Source organism: Malurus melanocephalus, unplaced genomic scaffold (assembly GCF_030028575.1).
Source record: "Malurus melanocephalus ecotype Western Australia unplaced genomic scaffold, MMel_1.1 scaffold_133, whole genome shotgun sequence".
NCBI classification, from domain to species: Eukaryota; Metazoa; Chordata; class Aves; order Passeriformes; family Maluridae; genus Malurus; species Malurus melanocephalus.
The window spans coordinates 1,441,079-1,456,055 of NW_026623365.1; the positions used below are offsets into that span (position 1 = coordinate 1,441,079).

Here is a 14,977-nt window from a genome sequence, read left to right on the forward strand (position 1 = left end):
CTGTTATCTCACTAGCTGAAGTAGATTAGTGAGTGTGAGATTAGTAAACTGAATAGATTATTTATTTTGATGAGAAACAGCTGCATGTAGAAAACAGTGCAGATCTTGGGCAGGTGAAACTGCTTTTTGAAGATGTGTGTCCCCCCAAATAAGGAAAAGATAGTATTACTTAGATACTTCAGTTGAGAGTATAAAGTTAGCTGAGGTCAATGTGAGTCTTTTTATGTTTCAGGTCCTCTGGAGTGAGTACATGTYTCTGTCTTCTCATCTTGACCTTGAGAGGGAGAAATGAGACAGCCCACAGAGGCTACCTTCCCCTTTATCTTCTCAGTGGCTTTGTCATTGTTTTGCCACTTCTGATGYTTCCTTTAGCAGCGTGTTTTTATCTTCCCTCTCACAAAAATAAGACATTAAAAGCATACACATAACTATGCACCGTATTCATATAAATAAGGCAGTTATTTCTCAATTTGCTGCACTGCCTCTGTAGATAAACCTCACAGTTAGCAAAYCAATGCAGAAGTATCATGCTGGAAGTGTCTTCATATTACTCCTTATTGAGATGTGACTAGTGTTATTATTACTTATTGAGACAGTCACAGATCAGCCATTCTAGAATCAAGGCTGTATGAGGGCTCGTTTTTTATTCTCTAAAGCAAGGTCATTATAAGAATATTTGGCAGTCATAGGCATAGCAATTATTTGCTTAAAATCATTGTAACTTTGTAAAAAGTGCACCTTCTCTGTGCTAGGGGTATTTCATCCTATCAGCAGTTCTTTAAAGTATGTCAGTGATATTCACGTGGGATAGTATGTGCACTGGAGAYCAATATTGCTGACACTTTCTATACAAACTGTGTAACTCACACTGTGCTAAGATTTTTCATTTAAGGCAGGAYTAAAATCCCTTTAACTTCTAGCTTATTGATTTATTTGGCCTCCAAATTTTCCATAGTAGCTGTTCAGGAACCTATTGAATTTTCTTAAAACTTTAGAACRCTTTATTAAAAAAATAGCCATTAGCTTTATCAAACGATTTAATTAAAATCMTGCAGTTGTCTGAATTTTCTCTGACTGCCAGCTACATTTTTGGCTGGCAAAAACAAAACCACTGTAGAGAGCAGAGTCTTAAAACATCATATACACACAGCTGCTAAAGCGTGCAGAAATGACATTTCCATGTTTTCTTCGGAAATCTTTTGACAGGTGCTGGGAAGAAGTCAAAGACTGTTCCTGTATTCCTGTTATTTTGTTTCTTAGTCTATCTTCCAAACCTCCCTCCAACACATGCCARTCTGATCCTTTATCATAAACCCCAGGCTATCACACACCTAACACATAAAGAAATTGTTACAAGATTAAAAAACACTGTACCTTCTGTTTAATTACTATTCCAAACTTATTTGAAGACAGTTTCCTGGTATGCTATCATGTACCATATGGAGGATATCTGCATCTCYGTAAGATGGGGAAGGGATAGAGAAGCAGAATTTTAAAGAAATCCATTTAAATAATTAAGCTTTAAATTATTTTAAAATTTTTATTTTCTCATTTTCTCYTCCACCTGTGAAAATCCTGAAAAACTTCCAGGACTTGGAAAAGTCTTGAATGATTCCTTCTTTCCTGTTTTACTTCCCTCCCTATGGTTTAATACTCTCATTGCCATACAGAGGAAAACACTTTTTTTTCCAAAGTGGTAGACCATACATAAGGATTGGGAAATACAAGTTACTATTAGGAAACATCTCCCTGCAGAAGAATGTTCTCATTATCAGCCAAATCCACTGATATAGTCACCAATCTTTTCCTAGCATTTCAGTGCTTTCCTGCACTGAAAACACTGTCTAGTATATTTGTCCCATGCACCATCTCACAGTAAAACCACATCACATYAGTTTTAAAAAAACAATTTTGTTTAAAAAAAAAGTTTCATGAAGAAATATAAGTGAAGAAAAGCATAAACAAAACTGATTTGGTGGCATCTGATTTAATTACTGATACTCTAAAAATTTGTAATTTTGGATGGTGTTTTCTCATGCTATGTGTAAATGAATTAGGCTAGTAATATACACATTTATATAAACAGGGAAGAATGGCACTAAAATCAATAGGGCTGATATTGTAGATAATAGTGGTTTCTTTGTTAGCTTTTCAGCTTGTTTTTTAAAAATTGTTCTTATAAGCAGCTCTTGATATCCTTTAGTCTGTTTTCAATTTGTTTCTACAAATCAAATTGAATAAATATTTTAAAATCAACAAGTGTCCTGATCTGGCCTTGAAGATTGCAAGGAGAGAAATCTAATCACTGTATGAATGCTTAGACCACAGAAAACTTTCAAACAGCTTTTACTTGTGATAGAATGAATCCAGTATTCWAAGAAATAATAGATGTGTGTTTTGATATTATATGTGATTCTTTTAGTATGTCTCAATAATTTTTTCGTCTTCCAAATGTCGGCAAAATCATCATCAAAAATGACATTCCTTCTTCCCTGCTTGTTGAATTCTGTCTGTCTTGATGAAAGTCCTCAAAATTGTTGTATTTATATATTYTTTAGTACCATTCCAGCCTTGAGAGTCCAAATTATGATCACCTTTTTGATGGATATGTGATGAAGGTTTAATGGGTCTTCCTCAGGGCCCTGTTAAATTTGCYTTTTTGTTGTGGTGGGAAGTTCAAGGATTCAGCTCTTTCTCTCTGGCTACACTTTCAGCCCTTGGCAGATGTGAAAGATCATAATCTTGGATTGAGTACAATTTTGTCAGATGGCAGGACAAAATTCTGCTATGAAGGGTATGGGTGAACTCCAGGAAGATGCTAATGTGAAACATAAAAGCTTCATAGGAATATAAAACGTCATGCTGCTTCCAACATGTGAGACTTGTTCCATTTTTTCATCCCTTCTGTAAGCCTGTTACAAAATGCTCATCCAAAAATGTCTTTTTGCTACAAAAGCTGATGTTTGGGTTTCTGCTCACAGCTTCTAAGCCTTGACTATATTTCTGTGTGTTTAAGCAGATTTAAAGTACCTGCAGATGTTTATCAGCAGAATAATAAGGGTAAGACTTCTTTGGAAATTATTTCTAAATAATATCAGGAAATGTGCTAGGGAAAATTAGCGCAATTTTCAAAAAGTTAGCATCTTAGTTCTAGATGTAGTTTGTCTGAGATTGATGTGTTAACAGTTGTGCCCGTTAAAGCCTAATTTCAGGCAATTCCTGCCAACAGAGTCAATTACTATAAATTGTGAGTGGATTGCATTTAAATGCTCTCTTCAGTATTCTCCATTATACTTAATTCTTTTTTAAAAAATTCACAGAAGCATTTTCATGTTAGATACAGCTGGCCAGTTCTCTGGGAACAACATTTTGAATGTTATCCTTCATTCTAGGGCCATCTGGACAGATTTCTCATATCAGAAAAACCCATATCAATTTGTCAGGTGCTGGACATCAAGTCTTTGCTCAAATTTTATCAGCAAGCCATCTGATTAAATTACCCAACAATTAGTTCATTTGCTATAGCTGGGTTAGAATGGAAAATATGCTGGCAGACTATTTATACCTTACCATTTTTTTTAAAGGTTGGTTTAGAACATTTTATTACTTTCCTCAAACTCACACATGTAGATTTCTTAAATGGAARAGGGAAAATTAAAATTAAAGATCTCATCAAAATTTCAGCCTTCGGTGGACATAGTGCTATCATATTAATTGATATACTAGCAATGTTTCTTACATGGTACAAAATATAGAAATTAATATAATTTTTATTCTTGACTAGAAAACRTCTTCCTCTTTTACATGAAAAATGTATTAAGGCAGTGGATATGTAATCATGTAATACAGCCATTAGTTTGTCTTTCCCGAGCAAAGTCTGAAGAATAGAGTTTTTGAAACTTAAAAACCACACAGATTGAGAGTTCAGAAATGAGCAATATCTTTTGACTCTCATAAAACTTTGTGCAACATTAATTCGGCTCTACTGCACATGTGTGTTCGAATGCTTTTCTTTGGTCATTTTTTACTATGTTTTCCACRGGATGCTGCATTGTATCTCTGTTAATTAAGCAGCAGCTGATTAAGATTTCATATTCTACTCTTTCTCTAGTACGTATTTTACKGGAAATTTTTAAAACCTGTCTTTAAATACAGTATTATCACCACTTATTGGAGCAGGGCTTCATAAACATCAACATCTTTGTTTTCCGTGACACTTCTGGGAAATTTGGTTTGAAATAATTGTTCCCATTTTATAGAGGAGTAACCAAAGKTTGGTGATAAAGTTAAAATGCCTTGGGTAGTCCTTCTGAGCAGTTCATGACTAAATATTTCCCATTTGTTCAACATTGCACTAAAAGTAAAACTCCTGTTAACTTCAGCTGTAGCTGTGGGTATTCCAGAAGGCACTGTGAATTCCTCCCAACTGGAGCCCTTTGTCTCAAGGCGGGTCTTGAATAAAACAGGAAAGCGTAAAGAGAGGTGATGTCTAAGGGAGTTACCACAGAGCACACAGGGGTATGAGGATGAAAGGGTAAGATTTGGTTCCCCAGGGCATCCCAGAAGCGTGAAGCACTTCCTTCTGTTTCCTTTGTTTTTCTCATCAATCTGCTGTCTTATTTGCAACATTTTCTAGGTATTGTGGTAAATAAACCGCTTGTCTGAGCAGGTACATCCAGTATCTTGTAAGGCATTCATGAGTGGGATTTCATGACAAGGTGTTATGTGATGGTGTAATTAAAGTTAATTACATAATGCAAATATAACTGGTTTAAATTTTAGTTTTACATCTTGTTTCCATTAGACACTTTTTGGCTTGAGATTTGACMTTGAGATGTTGATAAATTCATTTTAATAGATATTTTAATGTGTGGTACTGTGATTATTACGTTATTTAAAAACAGTACACCCAAATCCAGCCGCAGCAACACAATAATAATGTTATTACTCCTACCTTTTTCAYTGCTGAGCCTCAGAAGGTGCTCTGAGGAAGCAGTTTGGCTTCCTTATAGGCTGTGCCTTCATCTTTGCACAGGGTTGCAGCACTGCTGCTCTGAGAATAAAATTTTATGTTTTTATTTAATAAACTGTTCTTTTCTGAGAATAAAATATATAAATTATGCAAGAATAAAAAAATCCCTGATACTTGCCAATATGTGCAGATAAACAAGCTCAAATACAGAGAGATTTTGTGTGCACATGTATAAACAATTAACAAGATTTTTTGAGGGTTTCACCACATATTTGGAAATCACAACTAAGAATTTACAAGTGCACAGAGAGCAAGGCAAAGTTGTACCGTGCACTGCTCATAATRTGGGGCTGTCACTGTTATGGCAGTTGTATTATTGAATACAGAAATTAACTTTAGATGGTTTGATACAGAAGCCTGGAGTATGTGTGAACAAATAGTGCRTTTACAATGTACCTGAACAAGTGTTAGTCATAATTTTAATAACTGTTTTCATGTTCCTATTGTTACCCTGGAAAAATCATGATCACTTAAAAATGATGAAACAAACTCTATGAATAGTACATGGAAGAGAGATTTTATAATTTATGTCTGTTTGTTTGCATCTAATCAAGTTTTTCTGTTCGGCAAYGCTAAGGTTCTGAATAAATGCAGAAGGAAATCACATTTTACAAGTGACACAGTATTTACATTTGATTTTAGCATTTTTTWAAAAATCCAAGTATTTAAAAATTAATATTTTTTTTCCTTTCTTGGTATTGACTTTGCTTGTTTCTTAATAGATGATGATTTCATCTTAATAGATGAAATAATTAAATACATTGTGAGATTAAAAATGATCTTAAACTGTGTTGTCTTTGTTTTAATAATTTTATTTTTTTTCCAATGTTTTTCAAAGTGCTTTGTTTTTAATGTTGTTCAGGATTTGTTCTGTTAGTAAATTGCACTTGTGTCTAAGTCTGTGGGAAGAATGACCTGGATGTGTACCCTGTGCTTCAGSAATTATACTGGTGTAACTAAGTTATCTTGCCTAGATGAGGCCTATTTCAGCTTAAACGATTCCATGGTTCTATTCACTTAAGGAAAGTAGAATCATATCTGCCTGCAAATGAATGTAAACTAAAGCAGAGGGATAAACAGCACAGTAGCAAATTATTCCCTCTCTTTGATTTATGCCATATATTCTAAAAGATGCAGTTTCTTGSAGACATTAAGTGCCAATGTTCCCTTTACTATTTTTATTTTGTTATCCAATAATGTCATTTTGAAGCAATCTTTTGATCAAAGTATAGCATACACAAAGTATGCACATTATATTTCCATCAGTAAACTTTCTGGGAGCTGTAATTTTTTGATGTATATATGTATATAGCACAACATTCTCCAGGAAATGTACTCTTTGATTAGTGGGGAAAAAAAAGCATATGGGTGATTAGATGCTTTTCTTATTCCTCAGAGTTTAGGAAATGGGGCCATGTCCCTCATTTCCTGAGGTTACATTCAGCAAATTTTACTGGGGAAGAGAAGAGTTGGTAAATAGGCTTTGGGAAGAGTGTGATTTGATGAGCTGTTTATTCTGGACCTGCTGTAACTTCAAACAGTGGTTTCAAGATTTGGCTTTGTTCATTTGTAAACAAGTAAACTCCTAAATTTTTTAAATTAAAAATCAGATTTTTTTTTTTAATGCAAATAAAAGTCTGTTGATAACAAACTGATAGGCTTTCTTTTTCAMCTTTCACATAAAGGAGGTTTTCATGGGTCAAGCTTAAAAAAACCCATTGGGTTRATTCCTTTAGGGACTCTGTGACCAAGTGCAGGCTCAGCTGTGTTTCACGAGGCACTGTGTTTCAGCAAGGACTCTTGTTCCCATTCAAACCTATGAACCAGGACCTCCAAGGAATGGGCAGAAGGGAATGTTGAGAAGCTTCTCTGCCCCAAGTGGCAACCCCTCTCCTTGATATTCATGAGAATTTTCAGCCCTTGGGCCACTAAATCCACTTCCATTGCCATTAAAAGGTTAAAAGAGCACCAGGAAAGCATCCAGGGAATTTCTTCATCAGTATAGATTTGGGGACACTTTCTTCCGCAATGTGACTGGAGCTTATATAGACACATATCTGAAGCAGACTTGCATAATTTATTTTTGTWCTGCTGCAGTGGCTGTGGGACTGCAAAACCCTTCTGGGAACTGAGGAACCATTTGGGTGATGCACCCAGGCTGACCTCCTTTTAGTGATATTTACACCAAAAGAAGCCTGAGGTCAGATCAAACACCTGTTAGCACAGTATTGTTTCTCTGCAAGTGGTCAAGAGGGAAAAGTACAGGAACAAGAGAAGCACATGAAGTTACTTTATCACATTGTTCAACCACCCTCAGCAGCTTCTTTTTTAAAGGCTTCTTAAGTCAGAAGTAGTTTTAGTGAATCCCCACCATGAATTTTTCTGGTCTCTTGTTCAAGTCATGTCAAGTTCTGACATCTAGCACATCCCATGTCAATGAGTGCTACACCCTTACATACTGTAAGGAAAATTACCTCATCTTAGTGATTTGTTTTAATAATTGCAATTGCTTCAATTGATTGCTTTCCCTATAATTTAACTTGATGATGCCTACTGTTGCATGAGAAACGTATGAATGAAGAATTATTTATTACTTTCATTTCTTAGTCATAATTCTGGTCTCCCTAAAAAACACCTTTCTACCACCTAGTCAGCTTCCTTTCATGATGAAAAGTTTTAGTTTATTTAGTAATTCCTGGTATAGAAATAGGTCCATCCCTCGCTACCATTTTACATTCCTTTTACTCCCTTGGTATCTGAGCTGCTCACATACCTTGAGGACCCAGGTAAGTTAAAAGTGTGGAGTTCTTGTAGTTCTTGCTAAGGTCCTGCTTCCAYAGTTGGTGCTGCTGTTGAATACTCAATTTAATTGGTTTACAGTCAGTTTGGGAATTTATATTTTTGTTTCAGTCTCATGTTGACATTTTAACAGAAAAAAACATTCAATAAGTTATATTCCCAGAAACACTAATGAGGCAAAAATCAAGCATGAACTACTAGCTTGATTGAGGAAGAAAAGGAAGGATGGAGAGAAGAAAAATATTTTTTTTTTTGTCAGAATATGTATTTTTGTGCGTGTGTTCATACACAAATAGAAATGCAGGTGTTGTTAAAGTGACATGGCACCTGGAAAATAAGTTCTGTTTGAGTAGCTTTGAAGAGATGATTCTACTTTTGCAGCAGACAGTTGCTGAATGATGTGCTGGCTCACCTTAGGCCATTTTAATGATAATGTCTTCCTCTTTAGGTCTTGAGCTATCCGGTGCTAAAGGTTTGATCCTGACAGCACTAATCAAACCAGACTGTCCTTTTCTCTGTAATTCCACCTTGGGTTTCTGAATTAATTATATTGTCTGAATCAGAGAGGAAAACAGAGTGAAATAAATGGTCAACTCAATTTCCATTGCCTCGGTGCTCTGCTGAAAGCAGCTTGCTGATTATAGCAGGGGGAAATGTTTATTGTTGATCAGCTTACTCTATATGGGGAGCACTTGCAGTAAAATAAAGTATAAAATGGAGGTGTAGAAGTGTCATAATTTGACTAGCCAAAAGAAGAAAATCTTTTAAAGCTTTTTATTAGTGCCATGCTGGCATTTATGCTGTTCACAATTTAGAACAAAACCAAAGTTTCACGGACTCCTGTGTCTTTGCTGATCAGAATTTTGATTCATTTTCTTTGGAAACTTCATTGCATACAGCAATTTCATTTTATGAGACTGTTGAATGTCTCCATAAGCCAGCATTTTTCAAGCTTTAATTCAATGGTGGTTGTATAGAAATGCCAGGAAACTGATCAGAATCAATGATCTCTTGTAAAATGTTGCCTCAGGTTAGCTGTCAACTAAATTGAATACCCTTGTTAACTATATCCATCTTTGTAACAACTTTTTTTATTGTCACATGTGTTTTTTTCAGGGATGATCCTATGCATTTAAAACATTTAATTAGAGATCTTTTTATGTCTTAGTAAATCATTGCAAAGCAAATCTGCCAGGCACTGCTTTGGATTCCACCTAATTCTGGATCTCTCTGATATATCAGCACTGTTCATCTGTCAGGCTACACTGTCCAGTAAATATTTAGTACCCTGAAATTTGGACCMAATAGAGTTTAGTTCATGAAACGTCTTCCAGGAATAACCAGACAGGACCCTGCATCAGCATGTTTCTTACTCTGTTTCAAGTGGTTCAACAGTTGCATTTGACTGCAATAAAAAATTAAACAAAACAAAACCCAACCAAAGAAAAAATCTCAAGAACAAAAAAACAACCCACAAAAAACCCTACAAACCAACCAAAGACTAAAAACCCCTATGCTAATTTATCTGTAATGGGGCTTTTCATTTTTATGCAGAAGCTGCCACTGGTTTTTGCTACGCAGTAAATTAGGATTTTTGTTTAAGATTCTTGAAAATTATATTTTGAATTAATGTGAAATTCTTAATACAATAAAATCTGCATTCTGTTTTTTTTTAATTGTGGAAATCAATGAAGAGTATTGTTTTATAACAACAGAAGTTTGGATCCATTGCAAAATAAAAGTTAGAGCCCTTACATTGCTGCGTACTTACTATAGGTGAGGAACATGGTATTTCATGTGGAATATTTTGCTGGGAGTCATTCATGCACGGGTTAAACTAGACCTATATCTCAAAATAGTTCTTTCTATCTTTTATTACCTTATGATTGATACTCCACAGACATTTTTTAATGTATTGGAATATGGCAATACTTCAGAGTGGGCTGTGATATATCCTCTGCTTTGATTACATGAGAATGTGCCYCTCACCAGTCAGATTCAATTAACTCAGCTGCTGTCCTGTATCATGAGTTGCACACAGGACAGGAAAGACATGAAAAAGGAGGGTTTTGGCATCAGGGTGTACAGAGGCAATCACTAGGAACCAAACCACTGGAATAAAGGATTTGGCAATGTGTAATTGTGACRCTGTAGAATCAAGAAAAGGAAGTCATGCTGGAATGAGGGATTAAGGAGTGGTGGTCAGTGGGATGACAGAGGAAGCGATGGGTTTCTGGGGAGACATGGACTGTGCTGTCCAAGCTCCTTGTCTGCTTTTCAGCTCTGCCTTTCCATTGCTCACTGGCAACAGGGAACAACAGCGACAGTGAAAAGCTCTGCTGATGTGGCTGCTGCTGGTGTTTCTCCCTAGCTATTAGCTAAGAAGGATGACCCAAAGGAAGAGGGACRTGTAGCTGCAGTGGGGGGACAGGGCACACCACAGTCCTTTTTGCCCCATGTCTCTACTGAGCTCTGGGGACTGGTGCAGCACAACTTCCATTGCTTAAGAAATGTGCATAAGAACAAGGTTATTGTTTCAGTGTTTACTGATTTATTGCAACTTTCCCAAATAACTATCAGCAGTGAGAAAAGCGAATAAAAATATAGTGTTGGTTAGATTGCCTGTACTTAACTTTTATCACATTCGTGTTGAGAAAGAGAAGTTCATTTCCTAAATTCTACTGAGAGAGATTGCATGGTCATAGAGCCAAAGAAGATTTGTTAACTTTGCAGTCTCCCTAAATATCCTCACACTTGCCTTTGCATGTCTGTAAAACACCATTGTACTCACACTGCTGAAATCTGCTTTTGAATGTGCAGCTTTGTCAACAGATTTGAAACAATAGTGCTATGTGTTTATTTCATTAGAAAAGTTAAAGGATTTAGTTTTCTTTTCCTGTATATGTGATTGKTAATCTTCATAGCTTTGTACTGACCACTCAAAGCAATATAACAATTAAAGCATAGGTTACTTAACATAAGTTCAGGTATATTGGGTAGTTAAACACCCTGTAGTAACTAAAATTAGGCATATTTTGTTTTTTGTCTCTGTTWTCATTAATTTAACAACTTTCTCATTGAAATTCTGTTGTTCATTAGTATAATAGTAAAATCATAATGATAATGCAGTACGTATGCATGATATTTGATATTATCATAGGAAAATCAAAKAACAAAATGTTCTTCTTGTCTTCCTGCTGTTTTCATGGATTCATATTTCTGTCTCTCATTGCCAGGTTTGGAGATGGTTATTCTGTCAAGGTTTGGCTTAGCAAAGAAATAAGTTATCAAACAATGATTTTGGWCTGTCTACAACTGCACTTTCCTGGAACACAGTTTAAGGTACAGCTGAAACTCCTTGTTGTAGTGCATGGCAGAATTAATTTGGGGCTGGTAAGAACTGTATGTACATGTTTGGATATATTGMTCCATTTGGAAAAAGTGCAAATGAATATTCCTTTTATTTTTCTATTAAGCATTTCATAAAAATTGGGCTTGTGGTGTTGGTTAAATGAACTCCAAACAGGCATCTAGATAATGTAAATAAAAAGGCCTTTTCTCTGAGTGAAAATTTCCTTTTGCTTTTATTATTGGTGAAGCTGGACTCAAATTTGTGTTCAGCTGCARTAGGACTACGATGTAGTCACTGAGACTGTTTTCTTTGATTGCATAAGAACAAGGTATCAAGACCTTCTGATAAGGTCCAGAGTCGATAAATCTCAGCCTATGCTGAGATTCTTTGATTAAATACAAAGCCTTATAAAAGACCTATAGCAATTACATTTCAATAAAAGCTCTTAAAGGCTTTAACTGTGTTTAGGAAAAGAATCCCAGAAAGCAGTGTCTGTCTTAGATATGAACCTCTTTGTGTCTATAAGTCTGWACTGAGCTCAGACAGCTGTGTTTCTGTATGTGCTCAGCCTTTTCCCAGACTGCGTTGTAGCAGCACTAGTCTGCTGGATTAAGATTGTCCTAATTTTTTATATCTTTTATGAGATTAACAAATTGTCACCTCAGAACACACAAAATCTGCGCTCAAAGTATGAACTGTCCTCTGTGCTACAAACATAGACAAAATACGTTATTTTTAAAAAGCTCATATTTGCCATATTAATCTGCAATAAGAGCCTATTGAAGTTGGAAGAATTATAAGTAAGTGTAGCTTCACCACAATGTACATTCACTTTTATCTGTTTTCATAATTTTTGCTTGTTTTCAGGGACAACATCTTAACTTGCTCGAATACCATGTACCACGGAGTCAGGGATGCTTAGCAGAGCTCTTCAGAGTCCTAGAGAATCACAAAGCTTTTCTTCAAATCAAACACTATTCTATCAGCCAAACCACATTAGAGCAGGTATTTTATTATTTTCCTTTTCTTTTCATCCCAGCCCCCACACTTTTCTTTTTTTTTTTTTTTTTTTTTTTTTTTTTTTTTTTTTTTTTTTTTTTTTTTTTTTTTTTTGGTCTAAACATGCTGTGTATTGCAGTTTTTGATGTAGTAGAATATGCTGTCATTTGCTGGGTTACCTGAATATGTGCAATGCTCCAACAGTTCCAGACCAGTAACTCCATGACCCACACTGCTTTTATAGTGGAGGTGAGCATGGTAAAAGCATCACAGMAAGTCACATACATGTAGTGTGCACCAACATCAATCTGTGCTTGGATACATCCGGGGCTGTGTGGGATGACCAGGTGGGACTGAACTGCCACCTYCACAATCCAAAAGCTGGGATTTTACCAATGCCCTTGAAAAGGCTGAACSAGTCTCTGTAAATCATAGTAAACCTTAGACTTTCAGAGCATTTTCCTCTGAGAATTTTGAGTGCACAAGCAGACAGAAGAGATCAGACTGCTAAAGAATGTGAAATCCTATTGTGAGGAAAGGAAGAACACATTAATGACAAGCATGGGATTTCTGGGTGATTGTGATGTGTCACAGCATCTTCATATACAACTGCTTGTTATTCATTCTACGAACTGAGAGTCACATCTAGTCAAAATATTAATTTTCTATGATTGATGGTGTGCACTTATGCCTTTTTTCCCTGTGCAATTCATTATTGAAGTATTCTCTGTACTGGTCTACTAACTGCTTGTAAATGATCTATTCACTGAATGGCTGCATAGAGGATAATTTCAGCCTGTTTCTTCAGGCATTGTTCACTCAAKTTTACTTCCTCTCCATTATTCATGGTGATGCATCACCTCAGTCACCTATCACTGCTTTCTCTCCTTGACTGAGTGTCAGTTTTAAACAGGAAAAWAGCTCTCCACAGTAACACACTTATAATGCACCCTAACTTTGTTTGCATATGAGGAGGATAATTTGAATAAAGAATAGACATTTTCCCCTCTACATTCCTTCYTGTGAAATAGTTGTGCAATTAATAATGAAACAAGCCTTTTTGTAGTAAGAAATGTTAAAAAAACCCAAGCCAAAACAAGTCAAGGAGGCRCATAAGTTGTTGAATCAGAAGTATGATGCTGTTATCTTGAATTACTTGGACCCTCATCTGTAAAATTTATTGGCAGAAAAAACTGACTCAGACTCTTTAGGTGGGTCATTCAAAGACAGTTAAAACCATTGTTTCCTATTAACTTGTGCAGCAATAAAGTGTAATTTTCATATCTCAGTACCTTCTTTTACCATAATTTTTATCATTTAATAATCCCCGTTTTAGCTGGAGATGGAAAGAGAGATTATGTCTAGAGTTTATAAAACACATTTTTAGAGGGATTCCCTCAATGGAAGTTATTAAGTATTTTGTCAAAAAAGCTTAGGAGAGCAGCTAAAAAATCATCACCTACATCCCCAAAGTCTGAATTCAAGTACTGGTATTCTTAAAACCCTACTTTTTGTCATGTCTTACAGGTATTCATTAATTTTGCTACACAGCACCAAGGAGTCTCCCATTCCTCACAAGGACCTCCTGTGGTTCATTATGATCATCTCCCAGTCTAGGCTCAGATCGGGATACAGCTTCTACATAACACGTGTGTGTGTTCATGTGTGTGTTTGCACATAGATACATGCAAGTTACATGCAATAACTTTTTAGCTGTGAAAAATTCATGTATGAGAAACAAATAGTAGTAGAGGTGAGTTTTCATCTGTAGGCCAGAAGGAATGGTACTAGTCCTTGGTTAATTAAGAAATTGATTATATGTGCACCAAAAATCTGCCAGAAAGTAATGCTTTTTAAATTTAACAGAAATTGTAAAATACAAATGGACTAATTATTGCAGAGAAAAAAAAGGCTGATATGAAATGTCAGTGCATAGTAGATTTTTTTTTTTTGGTGGCTCTGCATTCATTTGGCTACAGTACTTTCTTGCATGCACACAATATCTAATTTTTACATGATAAGGSAAGAAAAAACAATTGAATGGTAGCAATAGCTTGGCTATCACCCAATTTTTTTATTTAATCACATAAATTGAGAGCCTTTTGACTTCCCTATTAATTTAGTTCTGTGTTGTGACAAGCTAAATTAGCCTTTTTATTGTATAAAGGATGCACTGTATTCCATAAGGCTTTATGTTAAAGATGTTATTAGTGTACTAGCCTAGTCTGCCTCCCAGTTATCTTAAGTRAATTTAACAAGTTTTCATAAATCATACTTGACAATAAGCTTTCCCCTAAGCCTGCAGGTTGCTGCTGGAAGTATTTTAAAGTACATTTTTAATGACCTATTTTGTTTTTCTTATCTGTTTCCTTTTTTTCCCCCCGAAAATAACGTCAAAATGCTATTTACTGGGAATATTAAAGGAAAATAARATAAACATTGAGACAATGATCAATAAGCTTCTCAATAAATATATTATGACGCTAGATACTTCAGACAAGATCACAGTCTTTAGCCTATACTTGGGTAAAATAAGTGAATATTTAATGAATAAAAACATCTTGAATATTGTGTTTGGAGAAAAAAAATGATGGTGTTTTTTTTTTTTGTAGTAAGTGGCTGCCTCATCCAAAACAAGTCTTTGGGGCTCCTATGAAATTAGCTCATGCCACRTTTATTGGACTATGCTGTCAAATAGCTGAAGTTGTAGAACCATGACTTAGAAGTTAATTGCTGCAATATGATTTTGGGTGGGCAGGGGMGAGGGAAGTTCACTTGGAGATGGAATAATTTGA

At 35.5% G+C, this 14,977-nt stretch overlaps 1 protein-coding gene across 1 annotated transcript in view; it reads left to right on the plus strand.

The window, feature by feature from the left end:
- The window catches only part of ABCA13 (ATP binding cassette subfamily A member 13), a 171,143-nt gene extending 156,380 nt beyond the window's left edge, over positions 1-14,763 (plus strand). The window contains exons 53-55 of the mRNA XM_057370805.1: positions 11,068-11,173; positions 12,051-12,188; positions 13,710-14,763. Coding sequence (XP_057226788.1) covers positions 11,068-11,173; positions 12,051-12,188; positions 13,710-13,799 — 334 coding nt within the window. The 3' untranslated portion in view covers positions 13,800-14,763. The remainder of the gene's footprint in view (positions 1-11,067; positions 11,174-12,050; positions 12,189-13,709) is intronic.
- Positions 14,764-14,977: the final 214 nt, after the last annotated feature.